General features: G+C 44.0%; 1 protein-coding gene across 3 annotated transcripts in view; it reads left to right on the plus strand.

Moving 5' to 3' along the window:
* Window positions 1-2,799, plus strand: part of NTNG1 (netrin G1) — a 156,010-nt gene extending 153,211 nt beyond the window's left edge. For all 3 annotated transcript variants that reach the window (XM_086753343.1, XM_086753341.1, XM_086753342.1), the window contains one exon: window positions 1,578-2,799. In XM_086753343.1, coding sequence (XP_086609469.1) covers window positions 1,578-1,819 — 242 coding nt within the window. In that variant the 3' untranslated portion in view covers window positions 1,820-2,799. The remainder of the gene's footprint in view (window positions 1-1,577) is intronic.
* The last annotated feature ends 22,187 nt before the right edge of the window (window positions 2,800-24,986 follow it).

A 24,986-nucleotide genomic window follows, 5' to 3' on the forward strand; every position in this document is an offset into this window, starting at 1 on the left:
AGAAACTGGACAACAATGTTAAACCCATAACTCTTAGTAAAAAAACTGTAATTGCTAAAGGAATCACTAAAAAAAATTATTTAGCTGTTCTCTCTCAATTTTATCTATGAGTTTGTAACAGACTGCATTATCGTTTGGCCCACCTGCATGCAGAACATTAGAAAGCAGATGTCAGAGAGTCCTTCTGGAGTGGGAAAATTCTTTTTCTGAAAGCAAGTCAGGACAGATAAGATTACCAGTGAGGTTGCTGGTGCACAGAACTGCAGAGATTTATGTAGAATTGGCGTCGCTTCAGAACTCGGGCTGTTTCAATTTTAGGTCTCACAATGCCTGAGTTGCTTTTAAAAATAAATAAATTAACATGAATAAAACTGCACTTTTTGTAGCAATAAATAGCAATATTTAAAGTAAATTAATATTTTCCCTATTCTGAATTATTGAGGGTGTTTTCAGGCTAATGCATAAACGGCATGTAACACGGAGTGCTTCTACAGCAGTGCTCTGATCCCTGGCGCTGCGGGACGACGCTTCCTGCTCCCTTCTGCCCGGATGGGAGGTGCCAGCGCTTTACCGGCACCGCCGCTCCTACGGCAGGCAGAGCCGTAGCCTAGCACGCGTCGCGCTGGTGGTATCATCTGGAGTGAAACACGGGCTGACACGTTTCAGTAGCATGTTCCTCGCAGCTGTACATATTTACCCAGTGAAATAGGTCACCTGGTAGTGCGTAGCACAAAGCAGAGCTGTCCCTTTGTCAGATACGCTGATATTACGCAGCGCTAAACTCTTGCCTGCATTATTTTGTCTCAACTCTTTTGTCAAATCTGACTTCTGAAGCTCTTCTATCAGGCTATGGTAGCTACCAAAGCTAGTTGTAAGATGCCAGTTACCCTTGTAGCAAAGCAGCAAAACTGATTAAGAGCAACTATTTGATCTGTAGTGGAAATAGCAACATTATCCGTTATTCCCGTGTTTACATACCGTATAATTCCCTCTGCCTAGCACGCTGCATTTCCTGACCGTGCTTGCCTTCTCTTTTTTGCCTAAGTTTTTCAGATCGGTAAAACATGCAGCTGTTTCTACTAAAACCCTGCCTTCTCATACGGATCTTTTTTACTTCGGCAAAGCCATGCTGTGTTTTTAACCACTGCTCAAGCTTTGCAATAGCTCTAGACACGTTGCCCCTTTCCCATAATAACACACCCACCTACCGTCCCCATTCAGTAGTAACTGCAAAAATGCAGGCACTGGCACAAGGCAGGTATTAATATTCATATTATTTCATTATTAATCGTTATCCATATGAATTTGTTAATTAATATTATCCTAGTTGGTGGTCTGAAGCAAATTATATGGTTCTCCAAGACTACAGCCAAGAAAAAAAAAAAAAAGGATGAGAAAATATCAAATAAAATAAAAAAAAATTCAAACTTGAAGTGCTTAAAAACCCCGCATCTCCTGTTTACATGTCCCAGGACGGGGGGGAGGTAGTGTTTTAATCCTGGGTTTAGCGCAGAGTTGCTCCTGTCGATGACCTTGTATTTATTCTGCCTGTCCCTCCCTCCCCCGCTGTCTTGCAGCAAACGTGTGCGACAACGAACTCCTGCATTGCCAGAACGGAGGAACGTGCGTCAACAACGTGCGGTGCCAGTGCCCCCCGGCTTACACTGGCATTTTGTGCGAGAAGTTGAAGTGTGAAAGGGATCCAGGAGGCTGCAGCCAAAATTCCGGCCAGGGGGCGAAACCGCCGGGGCCTCTGCTGCTGCTGGCTGCCCTGCTGGGAGCCGCGGGACTTGGCGGGTGCTGGGCTCCCTCCGCTTGACGGCATCACCTTCAGACTGCTCCAAGTGACCGCGCCACGCAAAGACAAAACAAAACCCAAGCGTTTGCTACGGAAATCTAAAAAGGAAAAAAAAAAATAAGCGGATACAAACTGAGAAGGCCTAGCTGAACTAAGCCATATGCGTCAGTTCCGGACAGGGCTGCGAGTCAAGACTGTTCCCCTCTGACTGCAGGCAGCTGCCTGTTCTGGCAAAGCAGCGCCAGCTGCAGCGCTGCCACGGGACTGAAACGGCTTGGATGGCCCCCAGAACGGGGAGAGAATTCACAAAACAGCTGCTCCTCCTACATGGTGCGCTGCCGTACCTCCGCCCGGTGCGTGGACCGACCAAATAACGGCATTCTTTGCTGTCAGTGCATTGTGGGTATAAGGAAATCTGTCAGAGCTGCCATATTGGCCTGCTTCAGTCCCCAGATCCTTTCCAACCCGTGCTTTAGTGAACGTTGCTCTGTAACCCTTGTTGGTTGAAAGATTTCTTTGTCTGATGTTAGTGATGCACATGTGTAACAGCCCCCTCGATGAAATTCAAGGCAGTCATACCCTTGTATACCTTCGCAGCACCGCATCGGTAAGATGCTGTGTTCACCTACTGTACAAGAGTGGCTCTAGGACAAAAAGTGTATTTATCCTTTTGTATTCAAATGAAGTTATTTTTCTTGAAATAATGTACAATGTAGATTTTTTGTATTCTTGCCTATTTGTGTTACCAGACAATTTGTTAATGTATTTAATTCTAATCAGATAAGAGAAAAATATTACTTCTTTTTATTTAGTCCTTTTCTTTTTCCTTTCATTTAATTGTGCAGAGATTTCTCTGTATGGGCAACGTGCTGGCATCAAAGAATATCAGTTTACATATATAACGAGTGTAATAAGATTCCACCAAAGGACATTCTAAATGTTTTCTTGTTGCTTTAACACTGGAAGATTTCAAAGAATAAAAATTCCTGCATAAACAGTTCCAGGATGACGTATTGCTATTTCTTAAGGCCTTTTTAGAAAACAAACAAAAAAATTGTGATCAGTTTACCAGCTAGTATGTGGAAGGAAACAGTGGAAATTACATCATAACAATCTAACCTGGTTTTATTTTTACTGCTGTCATTATTTTCGCAAAAAATTTTAAACGTAAAGAGCATCATTTGTTTGAGGAAGAGTTCATCAAAGCCCAAGCTTGGAAAAGGTACGAAAAGTTGACTAGTTCTCATCTTTGTTCTCTTAATGCATCACAGAAATTATTCCCAGAGTAATTTACAAGGTATTACAGGAGCTAGTCTTTAATTCATACCATTCCTGTGGGTTCTGGCAGTAATGAAGTCGATATATAGCCACAGCTTATATTGTTTCTCCAAAAGCTTCATTAAAATGAGATGTTTATATATGTAGCAGTCTGCTAAGAACTGCCAAAACGGCAGCAATCACAAAAAAGCGCCAAGATTTAACTTTTAATAAAGTCAAATTTAATATTTAGAAGGAATGTCAAAATATACAGCAGCGAGTAGATAAAAAGTGCTGCTCCAGCAAATAAAGTTTGTTTCAAGTATTGCCCAAGGTGTAATAAATTCTTGTTTCTGCCTTTTATTAGGCCAATTACTGAATGTGACAGAAAAGGACAGCAAGAATAGAGAGGCAAGCCAAAACCACAGCAGTGTTTCAAAGTCCTGGGGAAAAAAAAAATGAAATCAAAAGTTAGCAAGACGGTGTGAATTCATTTCCCGGCAATTTTCATCGTAATGGCTGTAAATATTTTACCAACGTAATAGTCTCACATGGAAAACAATTAATCAGCAGAAGGAAAATTCCCAAGAGAAATAAATTCTACCTGGCTGCCTCTTCCAAGTGCAGAATTTAGGGCGCTGCCTTCTTGATAAGCGCGTTCTGCTGAGGAAGCCAGTTTTGTGGGCCAGCACCCGGCCTCCAGCAACGGGCAGGCACAGCAGGCGGTCACTGCTGAAAGAGTCCCGTGAAGATGATGGCGGTGATGAAGACAACGAGCTGGCACTCGTTCCGGCTGCCACCTTGGCCCGTCGTGTAGAATGTTTGCTGTCGACGCCGCCGCTCGTTTTCGGTGGGCTAAATCAGGCAAGGCAAAGAGACATTAAGAGCTTGGCTGGTGGCCAGCGTGGCCTACGTGAGGCTGCAGGTGTATCTCAGAAGATGTTCACGACCATAAACAGAAAATTGTATTGCAGACTCGGTGAGGAATATAAATGCTAATACAGGTGACATGCCGAGGCGAAGATGAGCTATAATTAAGTGGATTTCTGATATTAAAATGTGGAATTTAAGCGTTCTTAAAGATTATTAGCACAGAGCAAATTCAGATTGTGTCGTTATTGGAAAAGATGCGCTTTAATTGTCACCGTGAACTCCAGGCTTTGTGACAGCGCTAAGGTGGCGTCACGCACGCTTGGGTAGAAGGGGTTCTGCTGGCAGGGCTGAGGTGTAATGAATATCAGATCGCAATCCATTCAGCTGCATTCCAATTTCATATACCTGTGATCTTCTAAACCAGCACACAATATATGGCTTTCCACGTATTTAGCTACCATTTCATGCACTTTCTCCTGCCTCACCTATTAATAAAATTATAATTCTATACAGGAGTACAGGCAGTGGAAAGTTTTCTATCAATCATCCTTTTCTTCAGCTTCATTATTTTTTTCCTCTGAACTCCACAGAACTTCACTAATTGAAAATTTTCTGCTACTGTATTCCAAGTATATTTGTAAAATTATGTGTGCATCTTTGAGAGAGGAGGAGATTTACATCCCTCAGTGTTGCTTTACCTGCTTTTTATTTAATTCAGTGAAAAAATGAAGGCAGAACCTATTCCCCATTTCAGAAGCTGTAAGGAACAACAGTCTTTCTCCTGAAGATGTGGTAGGAAATTTCTGTGACAACAGGTAGTCGCAGTATCTGCTTTATTTTTTCACCTGTCCCTGTGAATGCCTGTAAAATAGCAAACACGTACATAGAATTACAAAACGGTTTGGGTGCGAAGGGACCGTCAAAGCCCACTCAGCCCAACCCCCCTGCCAGGAGCAGGGGTATCTCCAACCGGATCAGGTTGCTCAGAGCCCCGGCCAACCTGGCCTGGAATGTTTCCAGGGATGGGGCACCCACCGCCTCTCTGGGCAACCTGGGCCAGTGCTCCACCACCCTCAGTGTAAAACACTTTTTCCTAATATCCAATCTGAATCTGCCTCCCTCTATTTTAAAACCATCACCCCTCATCCTGTCACAACAGGCCCTGCTGAAGAGCTTCTCCACAGTCAGCTTGCAATTCCCGCGTTTCTAACTAGAGAATTGGTTCTGATCCTGGATCCACATGTGTTTAATGTCTGAAAATGGGGCAGCTCATGACAAGGTGCTGCTCTCTGACACGGGAGCTGCAGAGTTTCCACTTCAAGCCAGCCGTCTTTCTCCAAGGGACGTGAAGAGAGAGGTGTCTGTCTTAGTGCTGCGTAACTGTTCCAAGACCAAACTATCCGAAGGAAAAAATTTAGTCGGATGCAAATTGACCCCAGATATTGCCCTCAAATGATAATTGATCTAATACTTTATCATGACTGAGCCACAGATGAGAAGTTATTTTGCATAGGGAAAGGAACAAAAAAAAAAAAAATGTGCAAAGGACTCCTCAATATTTAGAAAGAGCTCTTCTGCTTGCATATAATTTTATAGATCTTTCTCATAACTCCAAGATGCCAGGAGGATTTTTTATAGCCTCATTTGGATTCTAGGTTTATTAAATCATTGAATTAACTAGATTCATCCATGCATGAGGTTTATTCACCTGTGAGAAATTTGAGTAATATTTTTCATAGAATATGCAAGACCAGATTTTCAGCCAACCTCCAGTCCAGCCTTCATATTTGTCTTTGCAAATGCAAAGTTACAGGTGTAAATATTAAGACATAGTCAATCAGCCCCTTCCTAAGAAAAACTGTAAGTTTAATTATTTATGGATGCAAACATTCATCTAGCAAAATGCAGATTTGGCATTATAAATCAGAAATTTTATATTAACCAACGTAATGCCTTTCCATCCTCATACAGCCTCAGAAAGAGGAGGATGTAAGCAATGTACGCAGAACGCACAGGCAGAACAGCGGCATTTTGCACCATATGGTGCATTTCACTTAATGAAAGGAAAGTTCGTCACCGGCACAGTATTTTCACCAAGACACCGTTTCTGCCACAGTATGCAGTGGATAAATTTCCAGTACAAAGTGTATGTTTCCCTTCATTGTTTTTCTGGCCACCATTAGCTGTACAGACCCAAACCTCTACATGAAGAAACACTGCTCAAGAAATGCTACAGCCTCCAAGAGCACAGAGAAGATCCATGTTATGCAACCTGTAGAACTAAACGGATTGTAAAGGCTTTGGGGTGGGATTCCTGCGTACGTTGGTAGCGAATATTCGTTTTTGAGGAGAACCAGGATAAGGATCACACCATGGAAGTGCACTGAAGCAGAGTTTCACGGCAGTCAGCAGGACCAACGCAACAGCCTCGTTACAAAAAGCACGACGGGGCTGTGTCAGTCCTCCATCATCAGCTGGGGCAACCACACCTCACCCGGGGATGTACCCAGTGTCATCCCCCATCAAAACACGTGTGCGTGTGCCGGTGGGCACATTCCAGTTACAGCTGCTGAGACACCTGCGACGATGCTGCTCCGTGGAGATGCTGAACACGTGTTCAAATCTGCCATTGGCCCTGGAAATACTGTTTTTGTGCCAGAAGGGAACCATTGTTGAGAAATTGAAGTCCTAAGTGTATTCTTGGAAAAGAGGGTGAGGAGGCCACTGCTTGGTTGTTTTGAGAAAATGAGGCTGGGTTTGGATGAGCATTCTCCATTTCTCAGTGTAATTGTTACTCAAGCACTCTGTGCAGGTCTTTTTGACATCTAAAAACCAAATTACTAATAAGTTAATTCTGACATTTGTAAGTCTGAACAAGACTTCTCTAGAATAGTGACATCAGTGCAAGACTGCAAGATAGGCTCAAGACAGAGTATTCCCCTTCCTCAAAGAAAGTAAATGTTAGAGGCATTGATGAGGGTGAAAGGGACATGAGAAGTCCTACATATAAGTGGAAAAAGTGGAAAAAAAACCAAACAAAACCGTATATATACACACATACATCCCCTAACACTGAGGCCAAAACCTCCCTCCCTGGGATGCCGTAGCATTCTAAATAGAAACTGCCTGATTTTCACAAGTACTCCACGTTCACAGCTCTCAGAGTTTGTCCCTTACTGTTATTACAAGAAAAATACAGTAAAATGGACTCTTCTCTGCTTTAGTGGAAGAGAAAATTAAAGTCTCTCCGTTAGACTGTAATTTGCAAAGCAACACATATGATAATCTACAAAATCAGTGCAATCTTTAATATATAGAAGAGTTATGCAAAATTTATGGTAGAAATCTCAAGTGTAGCAGTCTTCAAACATTTTTAAAAAAAAAAAAAAGTAACGTTCTATTATTTGGAAAACTCTGCAGGGTCAGAAGTCACATCTAACAGAGCAGAACCGAATTCCAGCACCATCACTGCAGCCTAGATCTGGAAATACTACGATCACTCCTGAACCAACAGGCATGCTTAACTGTTACGTTGGTAACTATCTCCATAAATTCAACAAGCTTTGAGAATTCAGATTATTGGCCAATGTTTGAGTCTCTGTGATGTTCACAGTGGGGCTTTTTAAATTCTGTCACGTTGTCTTTAGTTCTCTAGTCACATGTGTTCCAAAACACCGTTTCTGGGACCACTGGTCAGCATTTCATAATCTTAAAATGGAGTCACTAATTTTACTCAGTCTGTAATCAGACACTTATGACAATGCCATAGTAGTTCTCTCTTTTTAGATTGTAATATTAATTAGATAATGGAGGGGAAAGGTTAACGTTGTCCTGTACACGGAATCAAAGAGTCATTTGGGTTGGAAAAGACCCTTAAGATCACCAAGTCCAACCGCTAACCTAACATTACCAAGTCCACCATGAAACCATGTCCCTAAGTACCACGTCTACACTTACCTATTTTTGTGCTTCCTTAAGGCAGAGGTAAATCACAACGGAAGTCATAACACAAGTGCTATTTTCTTTCTTTCATCCTCTCCATTTTCAGTGGGATCCAAACCAAGTTCCCTCATTTATTCTACAGAAGTGTTAGTATTTTCCAATTCTTCAATGTATTGTCCAAACCAAAATCTTCTTAGCTATGTTGCAGAAGATAACATTAGCAAACACAAAATTTTAAAAGAGGACACATCTGGAGGACAACATGCCTGTAATGTAAAGACCAGTACAAATCTAAAAAGAAAAGGAGCCATTCAGCAAGTTCTCCAATTTCTGATTCAGCTCCACAGCATGAACAGATTTTTTTTTTTTTTAGAAATTTTTCTGGTTGCGATATCAGTTGGTGTGAGATTAATGCGCTCTCTAGATTCAGAGGTGCAACACCACTCCTCCACAAAACCAGCAAACCCACGTGATGAGCTGTACGCTCAGCCAGGCCCTTCTGCCCGTTTGCGCAGCCCATGTTTGGAATTCCCTGATTTGATCTAGCTGATGCTTTCGCGTCTGCCGGTGACTGTGTTACCTGAACACGTAAATGAAAACATTTCCATTCTTGTACATCTGCTGGGAACACGGTTCACTCTGCACCTGCAAATAATTGTGGATGCAAAATTAGTGGCTGCTGTCTCTAATTGTTGTTTACAATTGACAGCACCGAGAGATCTCGTTCAAAGGCTTGGGCTCTCCTGGACTGGATTCTGTAAACATGCTGAATGAAAAGCTGCATTTGCTTACTGTAACGAAATAAAACACAAGGCAAAAGCATTCTCACAAGATCCTTGTGACACTCCACATGCCAAAGCACTTGCATTTGTCACAACTGAGGTACTTCAAAAGCCTCCAGGAAGAGACCATTGGCTGGATTGTTATTCTCTACAACCTACAAATGCTCAGATACTTTGAACAGAAATTTCGTATCGTTTATCTCTTAACAGAGATGAGGAAACTGTGATGCAGAGAGGTAAATGGCGTTGCCCGAAACAACCCAAAAAGCGACTGGCAAAGGCAGGGAAGCAGTTCAGCACGCTTACGCTCCACATCACAGTGAATCCGAATAACGTGTTACACTACGGGAGCACTGAGAACTTCTTAGTCGCTTTGGTCACAATTACCTCTCTGTATAGTATGTGTATATGTAACACGTAATATCAGTATGCAGAATGTATATAGCCATTTACAAAATACTGCTTCACACTTCCCCCTCATTTTAGAGTGGGAATCAGACCGATAAGCGTGCCCACCAGTGATGTGCAGCACAAGCGGATGTATCCCAACTGGTGTGGGGCCTGACCAGCTGACTGTGACGCTTCATTAAGGGTTACAGACACCGAGATCATAAAGAAGTTCGTTTTACTATATTGTTTTTTTTTAATAAGAATTAATAACACATAGTGGATGATAAATTAAAGATAGCAATCATCTTTTTAACTATCATGACATCTCAAAAATGATTTTCTAAAGCTTAATAGAAGTAATTTTAATGACAGGATAACTTAATGTAATGCACTAATAAATATGGACCTCAACCACTAAAGTAACTTAATTTATTATTTACCTTCTGCTACTTTTACTGACATTATGGATAATAAGTCTCTTAAATTCTTCCTGCAAAACAGGCCTGCTAAGTACCTGCCCAGCTCAAAGCTGGCATGTGTGCCAAAAACCGGTAAGCTAAAACAATACCAATCACATTTATAAGCTGAGATTTGCTCACCTGACAGAGCTAAAAAGCATTCATGGTAAATGGGATTCAAATACTCCATTTTTAAAACAAAGTCTTCAGCTTCGCGGTGTAGAAACTGAAAAGGTTAAATACAGAAATTAAGGCTGGGGCCTGCACTGCAGGAGCAGAGGTTACTGAGAAACAAACGGAGACCAGCAAGAATGGGATGAAGTAGAATGAACAATTCTGTCCTCGCTGCCGGTCAGACACAAGTTTTATCTCAGTCCCAAGCAGAAGTGTATGTGAAAGGCACGGGAATTCAAAGGGAAACAAAGCAAAAACCCACAATTTTCTGAAGAGTTCTAGTATCTGGGGGAAACCCAACACTGGGAGAGTGAAAAGAAAGAGAAGGTAAGTTGCCCCCAGACTAAAAATACACTCAGATCTAAGGGAAAAAGCCAATCTACATACTCATAAACGCACAGACACAGCATTCGGCATTGTAATCTCCAATTTGGAAACTGCAGGACTCGAGCCTCGCCCAGACAGGACGCTCTCCGCTTGACGATTTCACCTGGCATTTCACCTGCTGGGAAAGCCTAGGCCCATCGGCACCACTTCTGCTTTCTCTTTGGCTCCAGCTGTGGATTTATCAGCGTTGGCCTGGCCATCCAGCCCAGATGTCAGGGAAGCCGCTGTTTTTCAACACCCTTTGAGAAACCACGTCACGGGCCTCCCTCGGGCCAAAGCAGAGCAAGCTCCGTGTGGGAAGAACCCCGTTGTAAGGGGTGTAAGGCCAGCGGTTACGTCTGCTCTTCACCACGCACCTCCTAAATCATTAAATGTCATTCTTAGAAGGAGATAGAAAATGAAATGTATTCAGAAGAGAACATTTTCCCTCCAGGCCTTCTATTGGCATCTGCTGTCTCCCTGTTCAGCACGGGACTGAACTAGGCTCCGAACGGCTACGCTGACTCATTCTCTGCATATCTTGTTAACATCTCTTACCTCTAATTACTGTTGCTTGGTAGGATGGGAGAACTGGCATGTAGAGCACTCCGGTAATTACATTTATTATACTGCTTTCTTCTGCCATCCTACAGCTTTCTTCCTTCCCTCATGTCAGGGGTTTTTTCTATGCCCTCATAAAATGTATTTATTACTTTGCTCTAGAGATCTCCCACAGGCAAGAAGTAGGAGGATTGGTACTTATGAATTAGTCTTGGCAGCGCTCTTTTGCCTCCCTGGATCTGGTGGAGTCACAACTGCTTTTACAATCCTCTCATTGAGTAGGATGCAAGGAACGATGACTAAACTATGTACATTTAGTGGTGAACAATTTCTTTGACAGGTTTCTCCTTTACTGACAATATCTAGCATCCGAGTACCTCCCAGCCTTTACTGAGGTCAGCCTCGTGACACTGCCGCCAAGCAGGGAGGCACGCTCTTTCCGTTTTATTCGTGGGGACTGGAGCTTGAAGATGTTGAGAGACTTAGAAAGTCAATTACAGAAAGAAAGATTAATTCTGACACCTCGTCCGCCGCATTTACTGAGATCTACAGTTCCCTACTCCATCCAAATTACACAAACGTGAAGTTAAATAGCCTTCCATCTGCGTGTATTTGCCACCCACTTACTTCAAATTATCTTCTCCAAGTCTGTTTTGCATTACAGCTCCCAAAATATTGTCCTTGCCCACCAAGCTTGGAGTTTGATGTTGTGATATGTAACTCACACATTGGATTTTGCCGGTTTGGGTTTTTCTCTTTTGCACTTCAGTCTAAGGCTAGAAGGAAACCACAGCTACTGGTTTTTGAAGGGATGTTATAGATGAGTCAAAGTAATTGGAAACATCTAAGACATGCACACAGAAAAAAAAAACCCAGTAAAATACTAAAATCCTCTTCCAAAACACTGAGATGGCTATGAGGGTTTCCCCCCGCCCCACCTTGTCTTATTTTTTTCTTTATTAGATATATGAAAGCTCATATAATAATAATTATATTATGATTTTATAAATTAACACATAATATCTTTTAAAGCTTGAAGTACCTACGTCTTAGGCATTTAATTCCTTCCATAAATGTCTAGATGCTGGCACAATTAGGTTTTGATCCATAGATAGTTCTGCTTACTGGAAATCTGGGAGCAACAAGACTCTACATTTTGAGTGGGCTCATAAATATATATTGAATTTAATTTTTCAATACACAAAATCCATTTTCCTATTGTTTGGTTAGTTTGGTGGCTGTTTGAGAGAAATATTTTCTATAAATATTTTTGTTTTGTACAACTAATTAGTCCATAAATCAGTACATTGTCATACGGCAGAGATCACCCTCCAGCCAAGAGAGAGCAACTGACTGAATGTACTCACGTTCTTCAGAATTCATCTCTCTAACGTCACTGCATTTTCTTCCCCTGCCTTCAAACATTGTCTTGCCACTTTTTTCTCTCTTCAAATGTATACACCAGTTTAACCAATAAGCAGACTTTCCATTAAACACCCGCTTTGTCCTCTGTTTTGAACCACGTGCACGGGACTGACAAAGTACATAAATGAACAATAACCAGATAATCACAGATTAATCGGTTGATTCTGCAGCAGGAATTTTTATCTGCTTTCCGTTTTCACATTATTTATTAAGGCAAATTAGTAATATTAAAAATGTGCCAACTGCCAAGCGGAAACATGTCTCTGAAGGAGGGGAGAGGAAAACCACAAATGCAGAATTCCTGTAACAGATGTCCAAGACTGATTTTTGAAGTCACTTCGGGATGTGTTTAAAAAGAAGCATAAGCACACGCTGAACTTGAAGGATGGATTTTGCTAACTCCAAAGCCCTCTTTAAAGTATTTTTTTTTTCTTCCTAATCTACAGTGCCTACTTTATTTTCCTCAAGTGGCTGGCAGTGGCTGAGAAGAGGTGGGATTGTTCCGAGGCAGCACTGCTTGTGAGCCGCACTCTATCAGTCATCCAGCCCTCTACAGCTTCAAAAAACAAAGCAACAACAACAAACAAAAAACAAATAAATGAAAAGACAGGCACGACTTTGTCATTATTTCTGCTGACTTAAGTTCCTGAGTGGCAATTCTTGTGTGGCAATTACTTGGCAGGCTTCCTACAGCTGCTAATGGAGATGTGCACGCTGATTAACAAAAGCTAGCAGCAGTTCTTCCCTGGCTGTCAATCCTGGAGGAAACCAAGTGGAAGCGGAACGAAGATGAGCCAGCCTTGCATCTCCAAAACCAGGCCTCAGAGAAGGAGGAAGCAGATTGTATTAGAAAACACAGAACCTCGGCGTACGCGATGCATCCGTTCTGCGAGCAATTAGGATTCATCCTCCAAGGACGGGCCGGTTTGCATTCGGTAATGACTTGCTCCCCAATCCACTAAATGCAAAGGAAAGCCTCACCTTGATTTCCACAAAACAGAATCAGGTTTTAAATTCTATTGGAAAAATAATTTCAGGAAAGGAAAAAGTAATCCCTTAGGCATTATCTCCCTGATCCTACTGTAATCTGCAGCATTTGTCCAGTTCCATGTACTATTTATTGCGCATTATTCTATTGCAGCACTTAAATTATTCTCATGCGAATGTTTCCACAGACCCAACAGTTCTGGTGACAAACGTCTTAATTTTAAAAGCGGGTCTGCATGGCAGGCGCCATTCCCATCCAACAGAGAAAGGAACTCCCCAGCAGAAGCTGTTTCCACCAACAACTTGTTTGCCAGCAGCATGTTTTCCTGTTTAATCCCTGTTAACATTTTGTTCAGAGTTATCCTAACTGGCATGTATTCTATCTGATAAACATCTCCTCTTTTCCCTCACGGAAACATTATTTATTTATGACGTTATTGTTGCAGACAACTAAACAGCCAAGAGGGAAACACATTTGCTTTTCTACAAATACCTGCACATGCTGCTAAACCTGCATCATTTTTCTTATAGAAACGTCTAAAACTTGGTGAAAGGCTTCCTAGCACGTCTCTGGTATCCACTGAGAACAAGGAACAGGGACAGACACATGCAGTGCTGCAAAAATCAGCGAGCGTTCAGGAGAAGAGGGGGAAAATAATGACATTTCAGGTTGTTACATTGATATGTGAAACTTTCTCCTTTCCGACCCAATTTGTCATGACTCCGTGACTAAATGGACCCAATATAACACGGCTCAAATCAAGAGCTGCTTTCATTTGTGTTCTCTGTATCTTTGCCAACGTAGCACCCAGCTGCTGCAGTATCAGGAAACCAGTGCCCGGGCACACCCACAGCGAGTGAACACCAAATCATCCGCGTTGGAGGCCAGGGCGCTCCCCAGGCTGCCTCATGCCTGAGGCTGAATTAAGAAGGAGGGAATGGTATAAATCAAAATTACCAAAGTGCCAGAGAAGCAAATACCCTCAAATTCCCCGTCACTTCAGCACGTAGTACCGCGTTGGATCCTTGGTGACAGAACCGCTTATCCGTTTACAAAAGGACTCCGTGACCTGTATCTGTTTCCTGAATGACGCTGGAAGTTGCAATGGGTCATCAATTTAAGTCACTGCTCTGCACCAGTTTGGGACTGGCAATCTCCCACATCTATGAAGATCCTGGTCCATTCAGGGTCTGCACTTTTATCAGCATATAAAGATTTTTAGTGACTACTTGTAGGTTTCCTACCGTCCTTCCTGTATGATCTTTGTCTCTAAGTGCGAGTTTCTTAAGCACATAGATGTCTTCAAACTACATGACACAGCTCAGGACATAGGACATCCTCCATTATTAACTAGCATCTTCTGCAATCTTCTCACTCTGGGCTCTGAATTTTTCCCATACAGAAAGGATGGTTGCTGCAAAAAGGCTCAAGTCAAAGGAGCAAAAAGGCTCAAGTCAAAGGAGCAAAAAGACAAAATGCAGAAGAAATTGAACGCTTTGACAAAGGCAGCCGTTAAAGACGGACTCAACCGTAGGTGCGTTATGCATTGGAATTACGTAGGGAGATACACATACAGGCTCATGTGCTTACAGTATTCGCTACCCAAAGATTTCACAGTGCTTTCCCAACATTTCAGTTCTGTTACACAGGGAAGGATTTGCATGATTTGCAAACATACACAGGTAATAACTGCGTGTGACTATCTACCCACCTGCTCATTTGCAAATTGCTTTCTAAGTTAAATCAGCCTTATCCTCTGCACTTTTTCTCAGCTAAAGGGAGTTTTTCTGTCAGTTATCTGCTTCTTAGTATTTAGAGATCTTCTGGCATCCCTCATCAACAGAATCTGCGTTTCAGCAACACGGTCCTTTGCAGCCAAGCAGCAACGCACCCTGGCAATATTAAATACAAGAGGCACTAAATACTCTTTTCCACCCAAAGTGAGAGCCGCAGGATAGAAAGGCACGATGGCAGCAAGCGTAAGATGAAATTCTGCACAAAACCTGAGCACAGAGCCATGGCCGGTGACCGTTTTATGAACTGATGTCTCTGTCACTCTGAGCCTGTGCCGTGACTGCAGTCACCCACATTAAGTAATTACAATTTTTTGTAAAAAAACCAAACAAACGAACAACAAAAGAACTGACCTCCTGTACTATTCTTGGAAAACCCATCTTGTTTCTAACACACCTTAGAACCTCCTAAGCTTCTTACAGCAATGCTGAGCAAGCAGGGGGGAGGAGGGAGGGCGGTGTTTACAAAGCCTTCCCAGAAGCACGCGTCGCTTCCATCTTCAGACTCGTTCTTCACATACTTCCACTCCCAGCCGAAGTCACTGGGGCCTCTGACTCAAAAGCCACCAGGCCAAGCTCGAAACCCTCACGCTCGGTGCACAGAACGCAGCACTCCGCAGGCCTCCTGCCCAACGGTGTCTTAGCCCAAAGCAGGCAGGGTGGCAGGTTTAAATCATTCTGAGGAAAGTGAGTGTCAAAGTCCTCGGGCTTTGAAAAGAACCGATTGTCTGGCTTCTTTAGATGCCTTTAAAAATTCAAGATTAATCATTATCTTAATAATAATTTTTACTTATATACACAGAAGTGTATGTATAAATATACAGGCATACTCCAGCTCCTGCGTACGGCTCCTCTCTCAGGTTAGCCTGACATCTTGTGTCAGTAGGGAACATAACACTCGTGTAACCCAACAGCCGAGCCCCATCCGGACGCACACCAGCACAGCCGTGCCTGTGTAATTTAGGCAAACGCAAAACCAGCTCTTGAGCAATGCAAGACAATTACTCCCCTTAATTAGATGGGCCGTGGCGTCAGCGTTGTGTTGCGATCAGACAAGCTGGCACAGAATTGTAAAGGCAAGCCACAGTTACAAATAACACACAGCTTTTGCTAACCGGGCTGCAGCAGATAATATTTTGCTCAAATACCCATGGAATCCGAAATAAGAATTGCCAGGATACCTGCAGTTGTTCTGACATTGCCCTGTTCAGTACGACTTTGATTTTTGTCACAGGAACCAAACCGCTCCCACAACATTAGTGGAGCAGACTGCATGGGGGGGGGAAAAAAAGTCTTCTCTGCCAGGACGATAAATAACTGACAGAGAAGAGGGAGCTTGCTCGTGTACATAGGCGTAGCACGGGTATGTGTGGTGGGGGAAAGGGGAACACGCCTCCTGTGAAGAGTGGCTGCTTTTTCTTTTCCTAAAAAAGGTGGTCTAGTGATTCATTTTCAAGAAAAAGAACTTAAATCGCAGGGGAAGAAAAAGATTCTTCCTTTTAGGAGGATTTGCTGTGCTGTGTGAAGAGGTCTGACACTCACCTCCTGTTCTCCTCCTTGGCACAGCGAAGAACAATCAAGCAATAACAGAGAAAATAATTTGTGCGGTTTGATTAGTTTCCACACCAGATGTTCCCACATATATTCACATCTCCCCAACTCTCTTCTCCAGCCAAGAGCGTGCGCAGCTGGGACTTCTGCAGTCACCACGAAGCTGTTTAGAAGATCTGTTAGCGGGGGGGTTACATTACGGATCCCACCGCTTCTCTGGGGGCCTGCTCCCATTCCCAAAGAACTGAAGGCATTGTTGCGCTCGTTGTCTTCAGGGAGTGCTACAAAAGGTTGATGGAAAAATTTTTACTACTCTGTGACATATCTGCACTTTCACCTCTTCCAGCCTGTGGTTTCCATTTCATTTTCGTGCCGGTACTGGCACTGCAGCCTTTTACTGACCCAAGATGGACGAGTGTTCCCAGGTGAAAACCAGTCCTGGGCTCAGGCAAACTCCCCAGGGCAAGGGCTGGCGGAAAAGCCAGCACCCAGCTTTCAAATGGCCACATTACAAGAAATTCTAAATTCCTAAATCAGCTCCTGTTCATTTAAAAAAAAAAAAATGTTCTTAGTGAATGCTGCGACAGCCTTATAGTGTTGGGGGTTTTGTTCTAATTGCTCTGGTTGCAAGCGAGAGGTTTACTGTAAGATGCAGAAAGGAAAAATTTACTATCCCTTCATATCTTTTTAAGAAGGAAATGATAAGGTTATGTACATTTGCATTTCTAGGAACTCAGTATCTGCCCAAATTTTGCAGCCAGTCTGATTTATAACTTCTATGTCTTGTTGCAGAAGACACGCACATGCGGGATTCTTTCACAAAGGATTTGTGCTTTCTTGATGCAAATTAAAGCTGATCTGAGGCGGAAACGTGCTGGTGGAAGCACTGCAGGAGCAGCTGGAAGAGATCGTCCCACATACCCACAGTGCTGTCCGTGGGGATTTTTTTGACACTGGGTTCTCAGTGTGCACATCTGAGGACCAGTCATTTCTCTGCTGAGGGGAGCTTGGAAAATTAACGTTGAGATGACTGAAGGGCTCTGGTTATCAGCTGAAAGCGGCTCCTCTCCAAAAGGGACACGCTGAAGGTTTAGGTGCCAGGTTAGCTGTACTACCTGAGGTAACTCAAACCATAAACAAGGAACACTGCTTTCAGAAGGCAAGGGATTGCAGGACCAAATTCTATACTCCAGTATAGAAGTCTTGTGTGAAACCAGGCAGAAGATGCAAAGGACCCACAAAGTAAAGTAAAATAATCCCTTGTTTTCCTTCTCTTTGTTGAATGAGGTGAAGAAGGGCAAAGCAGCACAGAATTGATGGCAGATTACATGGCTAACAATGTCTGTGTGCGAATCACTGAAAGAACTAACACACGGGCGTCTGTATTTAGTGTGTGAAATTCCCTTTCCTGAACTTCGCTGAGGTCTGCCATTGACTTCAACGCAGCCACAATTTTATCCAGAAAATGTACCAAGTAAAGCTCTGAGAAAACACTGCAGGCCTGCCAGTGTGTTAAGATCTGAGGAATACTGCGTACCTCAGTATTAAAATAAAGAAAGAAAGAAATCTTGGCCATGAGAATTTTTCACTTCATAGGGAAATAAAATTTATTTGCATCATACCAGCACAGCAGCTTATTCCCCTCCCTCATGCAGAGCCAATGGAAACTCCGACTCTTATAAAGCTCCAAAGATACAGATATGGCACGGGATTCCCAAATGCATCCGAGTACTCTAAATTCTGGCGCCTGGGCCCACCATCAATGAAACAAGCCACAGGATGTTTCATCATGTTCCAAAACGTTCTTGAGAGGCAATGACTGAAAGCAAACGTAAGATGAGCAGGATCATAGGGTCTCGCAAAGCAGAGAACAGTGCAAGGAAATATCATTTGGTGCCTCCCTCCCAGTAATCAGAAAGCTGTGTCATCACAAACGCTTAGAGAGACTACACGGCAAACAACCGCTCCCCCTCACACCCCCGTCGGCAAGCTCCTCTCAGTTGCCATTGTAAAACACGAACGTAAAAAGACTTCAGCAAACCCAGGAGAGTGCAGATGTTAACTACAGCAAAATGGTATCAAAGCCAAACTGAAGTTTTGGCTTTGAAGTGGTTTGGTTTGGTTTTGCATGACGAGTTTGGCAGGGCTCCCAAAGAGTGCAAACGACAAGCTACACGAACCCCGACCACTTGACAAAGATCTATGCAGAGCTGCCCACCCCACCTACGGGATGTCACCTGTGTCGTTAGCAGCAATTGCCCTAAGCTAACGCATCGTATTTCTTTTTGACAAGAGTAATGGCTGGTTCTGACAAAGAATAATGGCCATTTCCATTGAAAATGTTAAAATGTAACTGAAATCAAACACGAAATTATTAGTGAAAACTGTAGCAGAGATGACAGAAGCGTGTAACTTCGCTGGAATGACCAGCAGCTTGACCGACCTTAATTTAGCTCTGATAAGCATTCAGTGCAGTACAAGCCACATCAGCAAATGGAAATGGTGCTTACGGCACTTTGAAATTGGGATGCCCTCAGCGCTCAGGAGCATCACTGCTCCCCAGACAACAGCAGTGCTCCTGGGGAGCTTCCGCCCCCACCAAATTAGGCTCAATGGCCTAATTCTTCAGTTTGAACCTCATTTTAAATCGTCCAGCTACTGAAAACCCTGAAGCCATACAGTGTGCCAAAATTCCGAGGAAGGCCGTGCCGTCCAGGGCCAGCTGCTGTGCTCCTCCAGCTCAGCCTTTCTGGGAAGTCATGAAGAGGGCTGAGCAGTAAGTACCGCAAGTTCCTCCTTCCGAACCTCAGGCTCTCGCAGTATGCCGATGTACCACTTGCAGCAATGGAAATTAAGCTCTCTAAATATTCCAGTCAGTGACGTTTTGACTGACTGCCTTCCATAGCATTTGCCTCTTCCATTTATTGGCGCACATGACTTGTATTTCCTACGGGGACATTGCGTGCCAGAACGATGGGCCATCCCTTTCCAATGTCTCTTTCCTTCCTGCGCAAGTTTAGGCTGCACCCCGCAGGGTGCCCCGAACCAACCTCTTCTCTCCCCAGTCCTAGCCAAGGTCTCTGCCTCTGCCTAGCAGTTTTTTTCCCACCGCAGCAATGACTGGAATATTGGCCAACAGCTTCCCCTGAATCCCGTCTCTACAGGACTGCACTAAGTTAACCAGTTAACAGCCTGACACGTCTCCTAGCATGCATTTCTAACATCCCAGTGTCTGTTTTCCTACATCCCAATGCACTGGCTACAGTCCCTGAGGAACAAGGGGTACAAATCGTGAGCAGACTTTCGCCACCTATCCGTAGTACCACAACGCAGACTTTGGGATTCTTCGTTTTATGCTGGCCACTAATCATTGCCAAACAAGCCAGAAGATCCTTGAGCGAGCAGCGGGGCAGATCAGGGATGGAAATATCATCAGAGCAGCTCTTCACAACTGTTGGGGTTTTGTTCAGTGAGGGGGGCCTGAGGTGGCAGCTTCTGTAGGAAACTGCTAGAAGTCGCTCCCCTTTGTTCAGCGGACTCGGCCGGGACTAGGGCGGACCTGCTGCTGGCCAGGGCCGAGCCGATTGGTAGCAGAATGTTTCCTGATAACGTCTCTGCGATAACAGATTTAAGAAGGGGAAAACAGAGAAAAAAAAAAAGAGAAGAGAAGATGTGAAGAAGCTGAGCAGGGGCAGAGGTGCAGAGGGGGAGGCACAGGCCTCAATGGGCCTTGCAGGCCTCACCCTCTGGCCTCTCGCCAGGCAGCCGACTGGGCCCAACTCGGCCCGGCCCGGCTGAGAGAAGTGGAGAGGAGATGAGATAGATGATGTGAAGAGATTCTGAGAGGCATCTGCCAGCCTGTTGTGAAGAACTTTTCTTGTGAGAGGAACGGCTGCAGATGCCAAGGTCAGTTCAGAAGGAGGGGGAGCAGTAATGCAGCTCCTGGCCAAGATTCCCCTGCAGCCCGTGGTGACGACCATGGTGGAGCAGGTTGTCCCCCTGCGGCCCATGGAGGCCCACGGAGGAGCAGAGATCCCCCTGCAGCCCGGGGAGGACCCCAGGCCGGGGCAGGCGGGTGTCTGAAGGAGGCTGTGGCCCGTGGAGGCCCCGCTGGGGCAGCCGTTCTGGAGGGACTGCACCCGTGGAAGAGATGACCCACGCCGGAGCAGTTTCCCGAAGGACTGCAGCCCATGGGAGGGACCCCACGCTGGAGCAGGAGAGGAATGTGAGTTCTTCCCCCGACCATGAAGCAGCGGCGTAAAACAACGTATGATGAACTGACCGCAACCCCCATTCCCTCTTCCCCCCGCGCCGCTCGGGAGGGGAAGGTGGTAGAGATAATGTTAAGCCCGGGAAGAGGGAGGGGTGGGGGGAGGTTATCTTGTTCTCTGTCTCATTCTCCTGCTAGTTTTAGTAATAAATGAATAGTTTTCCCCAAGTCGAGTCTGTTTTGCCCGTGACGGTAACTTTAAAGATCCCTCCCTGTCCTTATCTCAAACTTCGAGCCTTTTTCCTTATATCATCTCCCCCTGTTCTCTCGGAGCGTGGCGGGAGTGAGAGAGAGACTGTGCAGTCTGGTCCCGATTGGGGCTGAACTACGACAACAACCCACCACCTTACTGGCCAACTGTTATTTGTTTCGCAGTAGTTGGAAACTGAGGTGTTTTCCTAAAAGTGAATTTAAAACATCCCGTTGCCTTCTACTCAGCTTTCCAAATACTCTGTCACTCAGGCCCATTTCTTTGTCATTGCTGCTCACGTGGATCACACACAGCCCTCACCCCGCCCCTCACAAATATGACACTTTTCTTCAGCAACAAATTCTCCAATTCTCTAAATCCATCCATTTCCAACTTTTTTATAAGAGAGGGAGACCTTAAAAAAGAAAAAGCCTTTGGGACAGTAATCTCTTCACTACAAGTATGTACTTTTCCCTACAAGTTTTTCCCCATGTATAAACATTGCAGAATATATCCTTATGTCTAGTTTAACGTAGGCCTTCAAGGTCAGGTTGGCCAGGGCTCTGAGCAACCTGATCCGGTTGGAGATGTCCCTGCTCCTGGCAGGGGGTTGGACTGGTTGGCCTTGAAAGGTCCCTTCCCACCCAAACCCTTCTGTGATTCTAAGTAGCCAAGACTAATGAGGAAACCACACCTATCCCGCACTGATAATTCATAAGGCCAAAGAAAGAGCCAGAGTGAGGATCTTCTGAAATTTTAGTTAAACCTAAGAGAATCAATGAACCCATTTGTTTAGTTCTAGCACCTGTTTTTAGGCAATAATATCTTCATGCTGCTGCTTGTTTAGTTATATTAGGAATCACCTGATCTGCTCAGCTGCACAAAGACTATTGATTTGTCTGTAAAACCAGGCAAAGGTACTGGCCGTTTACAGGGGATTCATAGCCACTGCGAACCGTGCCCGTGAAAGTCACCAGACTCCGGTGTAACACACCAGCACGCCTCAAAGGCAGCAAGCTAAGCAAATCCGCAGCTCGTATCACGCGTTGGGACGACCACGTCACTTTCAGTGTCAGGTAGGAAACTTTCCAAGCCTGACAATATAAATAACATAAAAGAACACAGGCTTTTCACCAGCTCCTGAGAGGAAGAGTCGGGAAGGGGAAATAAAAGAAGAAAAGGAAATTGTATAAACATGATCATTTACAATTTCTGCTGTACTGTCCTTTCTGTTTACCTACCAGGAATTCTAAAAATACGAACTTTTATCTAGCTGGTAGTGACTAACCAGCGAGCACTCACTGGTCCAGGGCATCCAGGGAGCAGCGCTCACTGGTCCCAAGATTTTTGCCACTGAAAGAAGAGCCTGCCCTTGAGCATTTCTGCCCACACTAGAGGAAGGAAATGCAGTCAATGCAAGAGGAAAGTAGATAGATGGAGGGTTGGTTCTTTTTTTTTTTTTAATTTATACCACTGACATGTTTAGTAAGGCTACCATTAGTTCCTCAGTCTCAAGAATTCAAGAACAGAGAGACAGAACAGTCTATTTTCAGCTAACAGGGTTTTGTTGTCCTTTGGGGAAATTGTAACCGAATCCAACAAATGTGGAAATACTTGGGTTTCTTCTGCATTTACTGTTAGAATCAGAAACTCCGAGTACACGATACTAAAAAGGGAGGAGGCAATCACAACTAATGCTCCTCAAGCTTTTTTCATCACATACTTCATCCTAGAGAATTTTGTCAAAAATATCAGGCTTCCAAATTCCAAAAAGCTGTTTATTTCCTTTAATGGACAACAGAGCTGGGTAAAAGCAATAGATTTTGATTTTTGGTGTACTTTATTTCTGATGCTCTGGGATTACCATAGCTTTTAGGCTCAGGCTTCAGAACGCTTCTCTCCCACGGCAGTAACTGAAGCTCTGTGCAAGGCTGGGGTTATGTCTTTAACCTCCGCTTTCACACGCGCGATCCAAGGACGCTGACGTGTTCCTCCCTATGCAATGAGGATCAGTTTGCTTGAGGTGCAGCTGGAGTATAATTTTCTGGACAGTTACTGTATGTGATTGCCAGACAGCTATGACTTGACTGAGGACTCCAAGACGTGTTCTCAGGCACCACCACTGCCACAACTCCTGCAGCTGAATAATTCTCAACAGCCCCATCCTGACTGATCCACACGGCTTCCATTTGCGCCGGCCTGTGTCCTTTGGACAACGAAAGGTCCACAGTTAGAACTGAACGTACCAGCTCTGGACAGGCTTGAGCTGCTTCTCAGGTTCTTGGCCGTATTCTACATCCCCCATGGTCTGTGCTTCAGACATTTTTTTCATCTTAGAAGCTAAAAGAAAATCTAGTGTGATTCTAGCGTTTCTAGCGTTACACTAGAAAGTGTAATAGTGAATTCTGATCTTGAAAGTAACCCAATACATTGAAATGACAGTTCTGTTTAGAGTTTTCCCTCTCCTCATAACGAGCTATTTTGTTGCACAATCATAACTGATCCCTTAAGTAGAACTGTACAAAATATTTTGAAATAATATGAAATCTCTGGAAAGTTCCATTATTCCACAATATGTTGTTAACTTGAGTGTTCAGTTCCCTCTTACAACAAACTTCCTCCCAGCCAAACCCAGCGTCCTATAAACTCTTACAGAAGAAAGTGCCACACCACTGAGCAGGTGACATGGTGATTGCGTTTTGGGTTCTGTTCTTACCAAAAAATTCAGTATAGAGCACTAATATGTTTCCAAAGAAATAAATGAGAAATACAGTATCTGCAAGAAATGCTCACTTTCAAAAAAACCAGAGGAAATGTTGATTATACTTGATTAAGGGTGTGTTTTGCCACTGAATTTGTACGACCTGTATTCCATAGGGTTTGTTGTATTTTATATGTACGCACCGTGCTGTGTGACTGTGCTGGAAAGTGTTCTCAGCTGCCTCCATACGTATACTTCAACAAGATAAGTTAATGCTCTACTAAGCATTTTTCACACGGGCTATATGGGAAAGAAAAAAAAAAAAGGGGTTAAATGCTTCTTGCACTGGTAAGTACAATAAGAAACCACTGCCCAAGGCAACACAGTCCTTGTGAAAACTTAACGCAGGCTGGCAAAAGGCCTCTCCAGGCATCGCTTCCCAAAACAGGGACAAGGGGTTGGCGGAAGCGTTCTTTTGTTCATGACATTAGAGAATCAGGGAAGCAATACACAGGCAGAGAAGAAAACCACAAATGAGATTTAAAAGGTGGCACTTTTTTAATAAAATATTCACCAGAAACCTCAATCGCTGGAAAGAAAACTGATTCTTGGTCTGGAAAATGGAAAAAAATTGTATACTCTTTTGTTGCAGTAAGGGCACGGACTCCCTGGATGGTGTTCCGGAGACCTTTATTGTCCGTCAGCGTAAGTCTTTTATATCCTTTCTCAGTTACACGCGAAGTGCACGCGCCTAATCATCTAATTCTATTGGTAGCAATATCCTGTTCACGCGCCTTAAACTTCATTTGGACTGGTTATAGATTTTTAGTTGTCTTTACTATTTTTGCCTTTGGTATTTGCTTATCTTGTTCTAATTGCTGTTTTTTGTTATTGAGCAAGTGGTGCTCAAGGACATAGCTCAAATTCTTCAATATCAGACAGCTGTGCTGCACCCTCTGTTCCCACACTCTTTGTAAGGGTACTGAGTGCACCAATGACAATTTTTCCCCCAATTTCTTCTAAAAGCAGCCAGATTCTAAACACTGGCTGACCACACAGACCACAAAGAATATTCTGCATGTACATCTGAACGCACACTACGTAACACAGTCTTATCGTACAGATACAGCCGTGACTTCAGCGTCTAGATAGTGCAGGTGTGGGAATTTATTAAAAAATGAATATATCAGCAGAGCAAGCCCTAATGTCTTGCCAGCTCTGAAGGCAGAGTGGAGCCACACAAGGACCCGTTAATATCTGCTCTGAAATAAGCAGCCACAACGACAAGAGGTTCAAGCCCCACGTCAAAGCCCAGGCTGGTGCGCAGTGAACCATGCGTACGCTCCAAGTACCGGCCGCGTTCACCGGTTCTGGGTTTTGAACCCAGTTTCATTTTGTGAGTGGAGACAGGCCAAACTCCAGCGACACCGGGAAGAAGGGACAGTGTCAGGTGTTCTCCAGGCACGT

This window comes from Chlamydotis macqueenii, chromosome 8 (genome assembly GCF_036417535.1).
Source record: "Chlamydotis macqueenii isolate bChlMac1 chromosome 8, bChlMac1.mat, whole genome shotgun sequence".
Taxonomy (NCBI): domain Eukaryota; kingdom Metazoa; phylum Chordata; class Aves; order Otidiformes; family Otididae; genus Chlamydotis; species Chlamydotis macqueenii.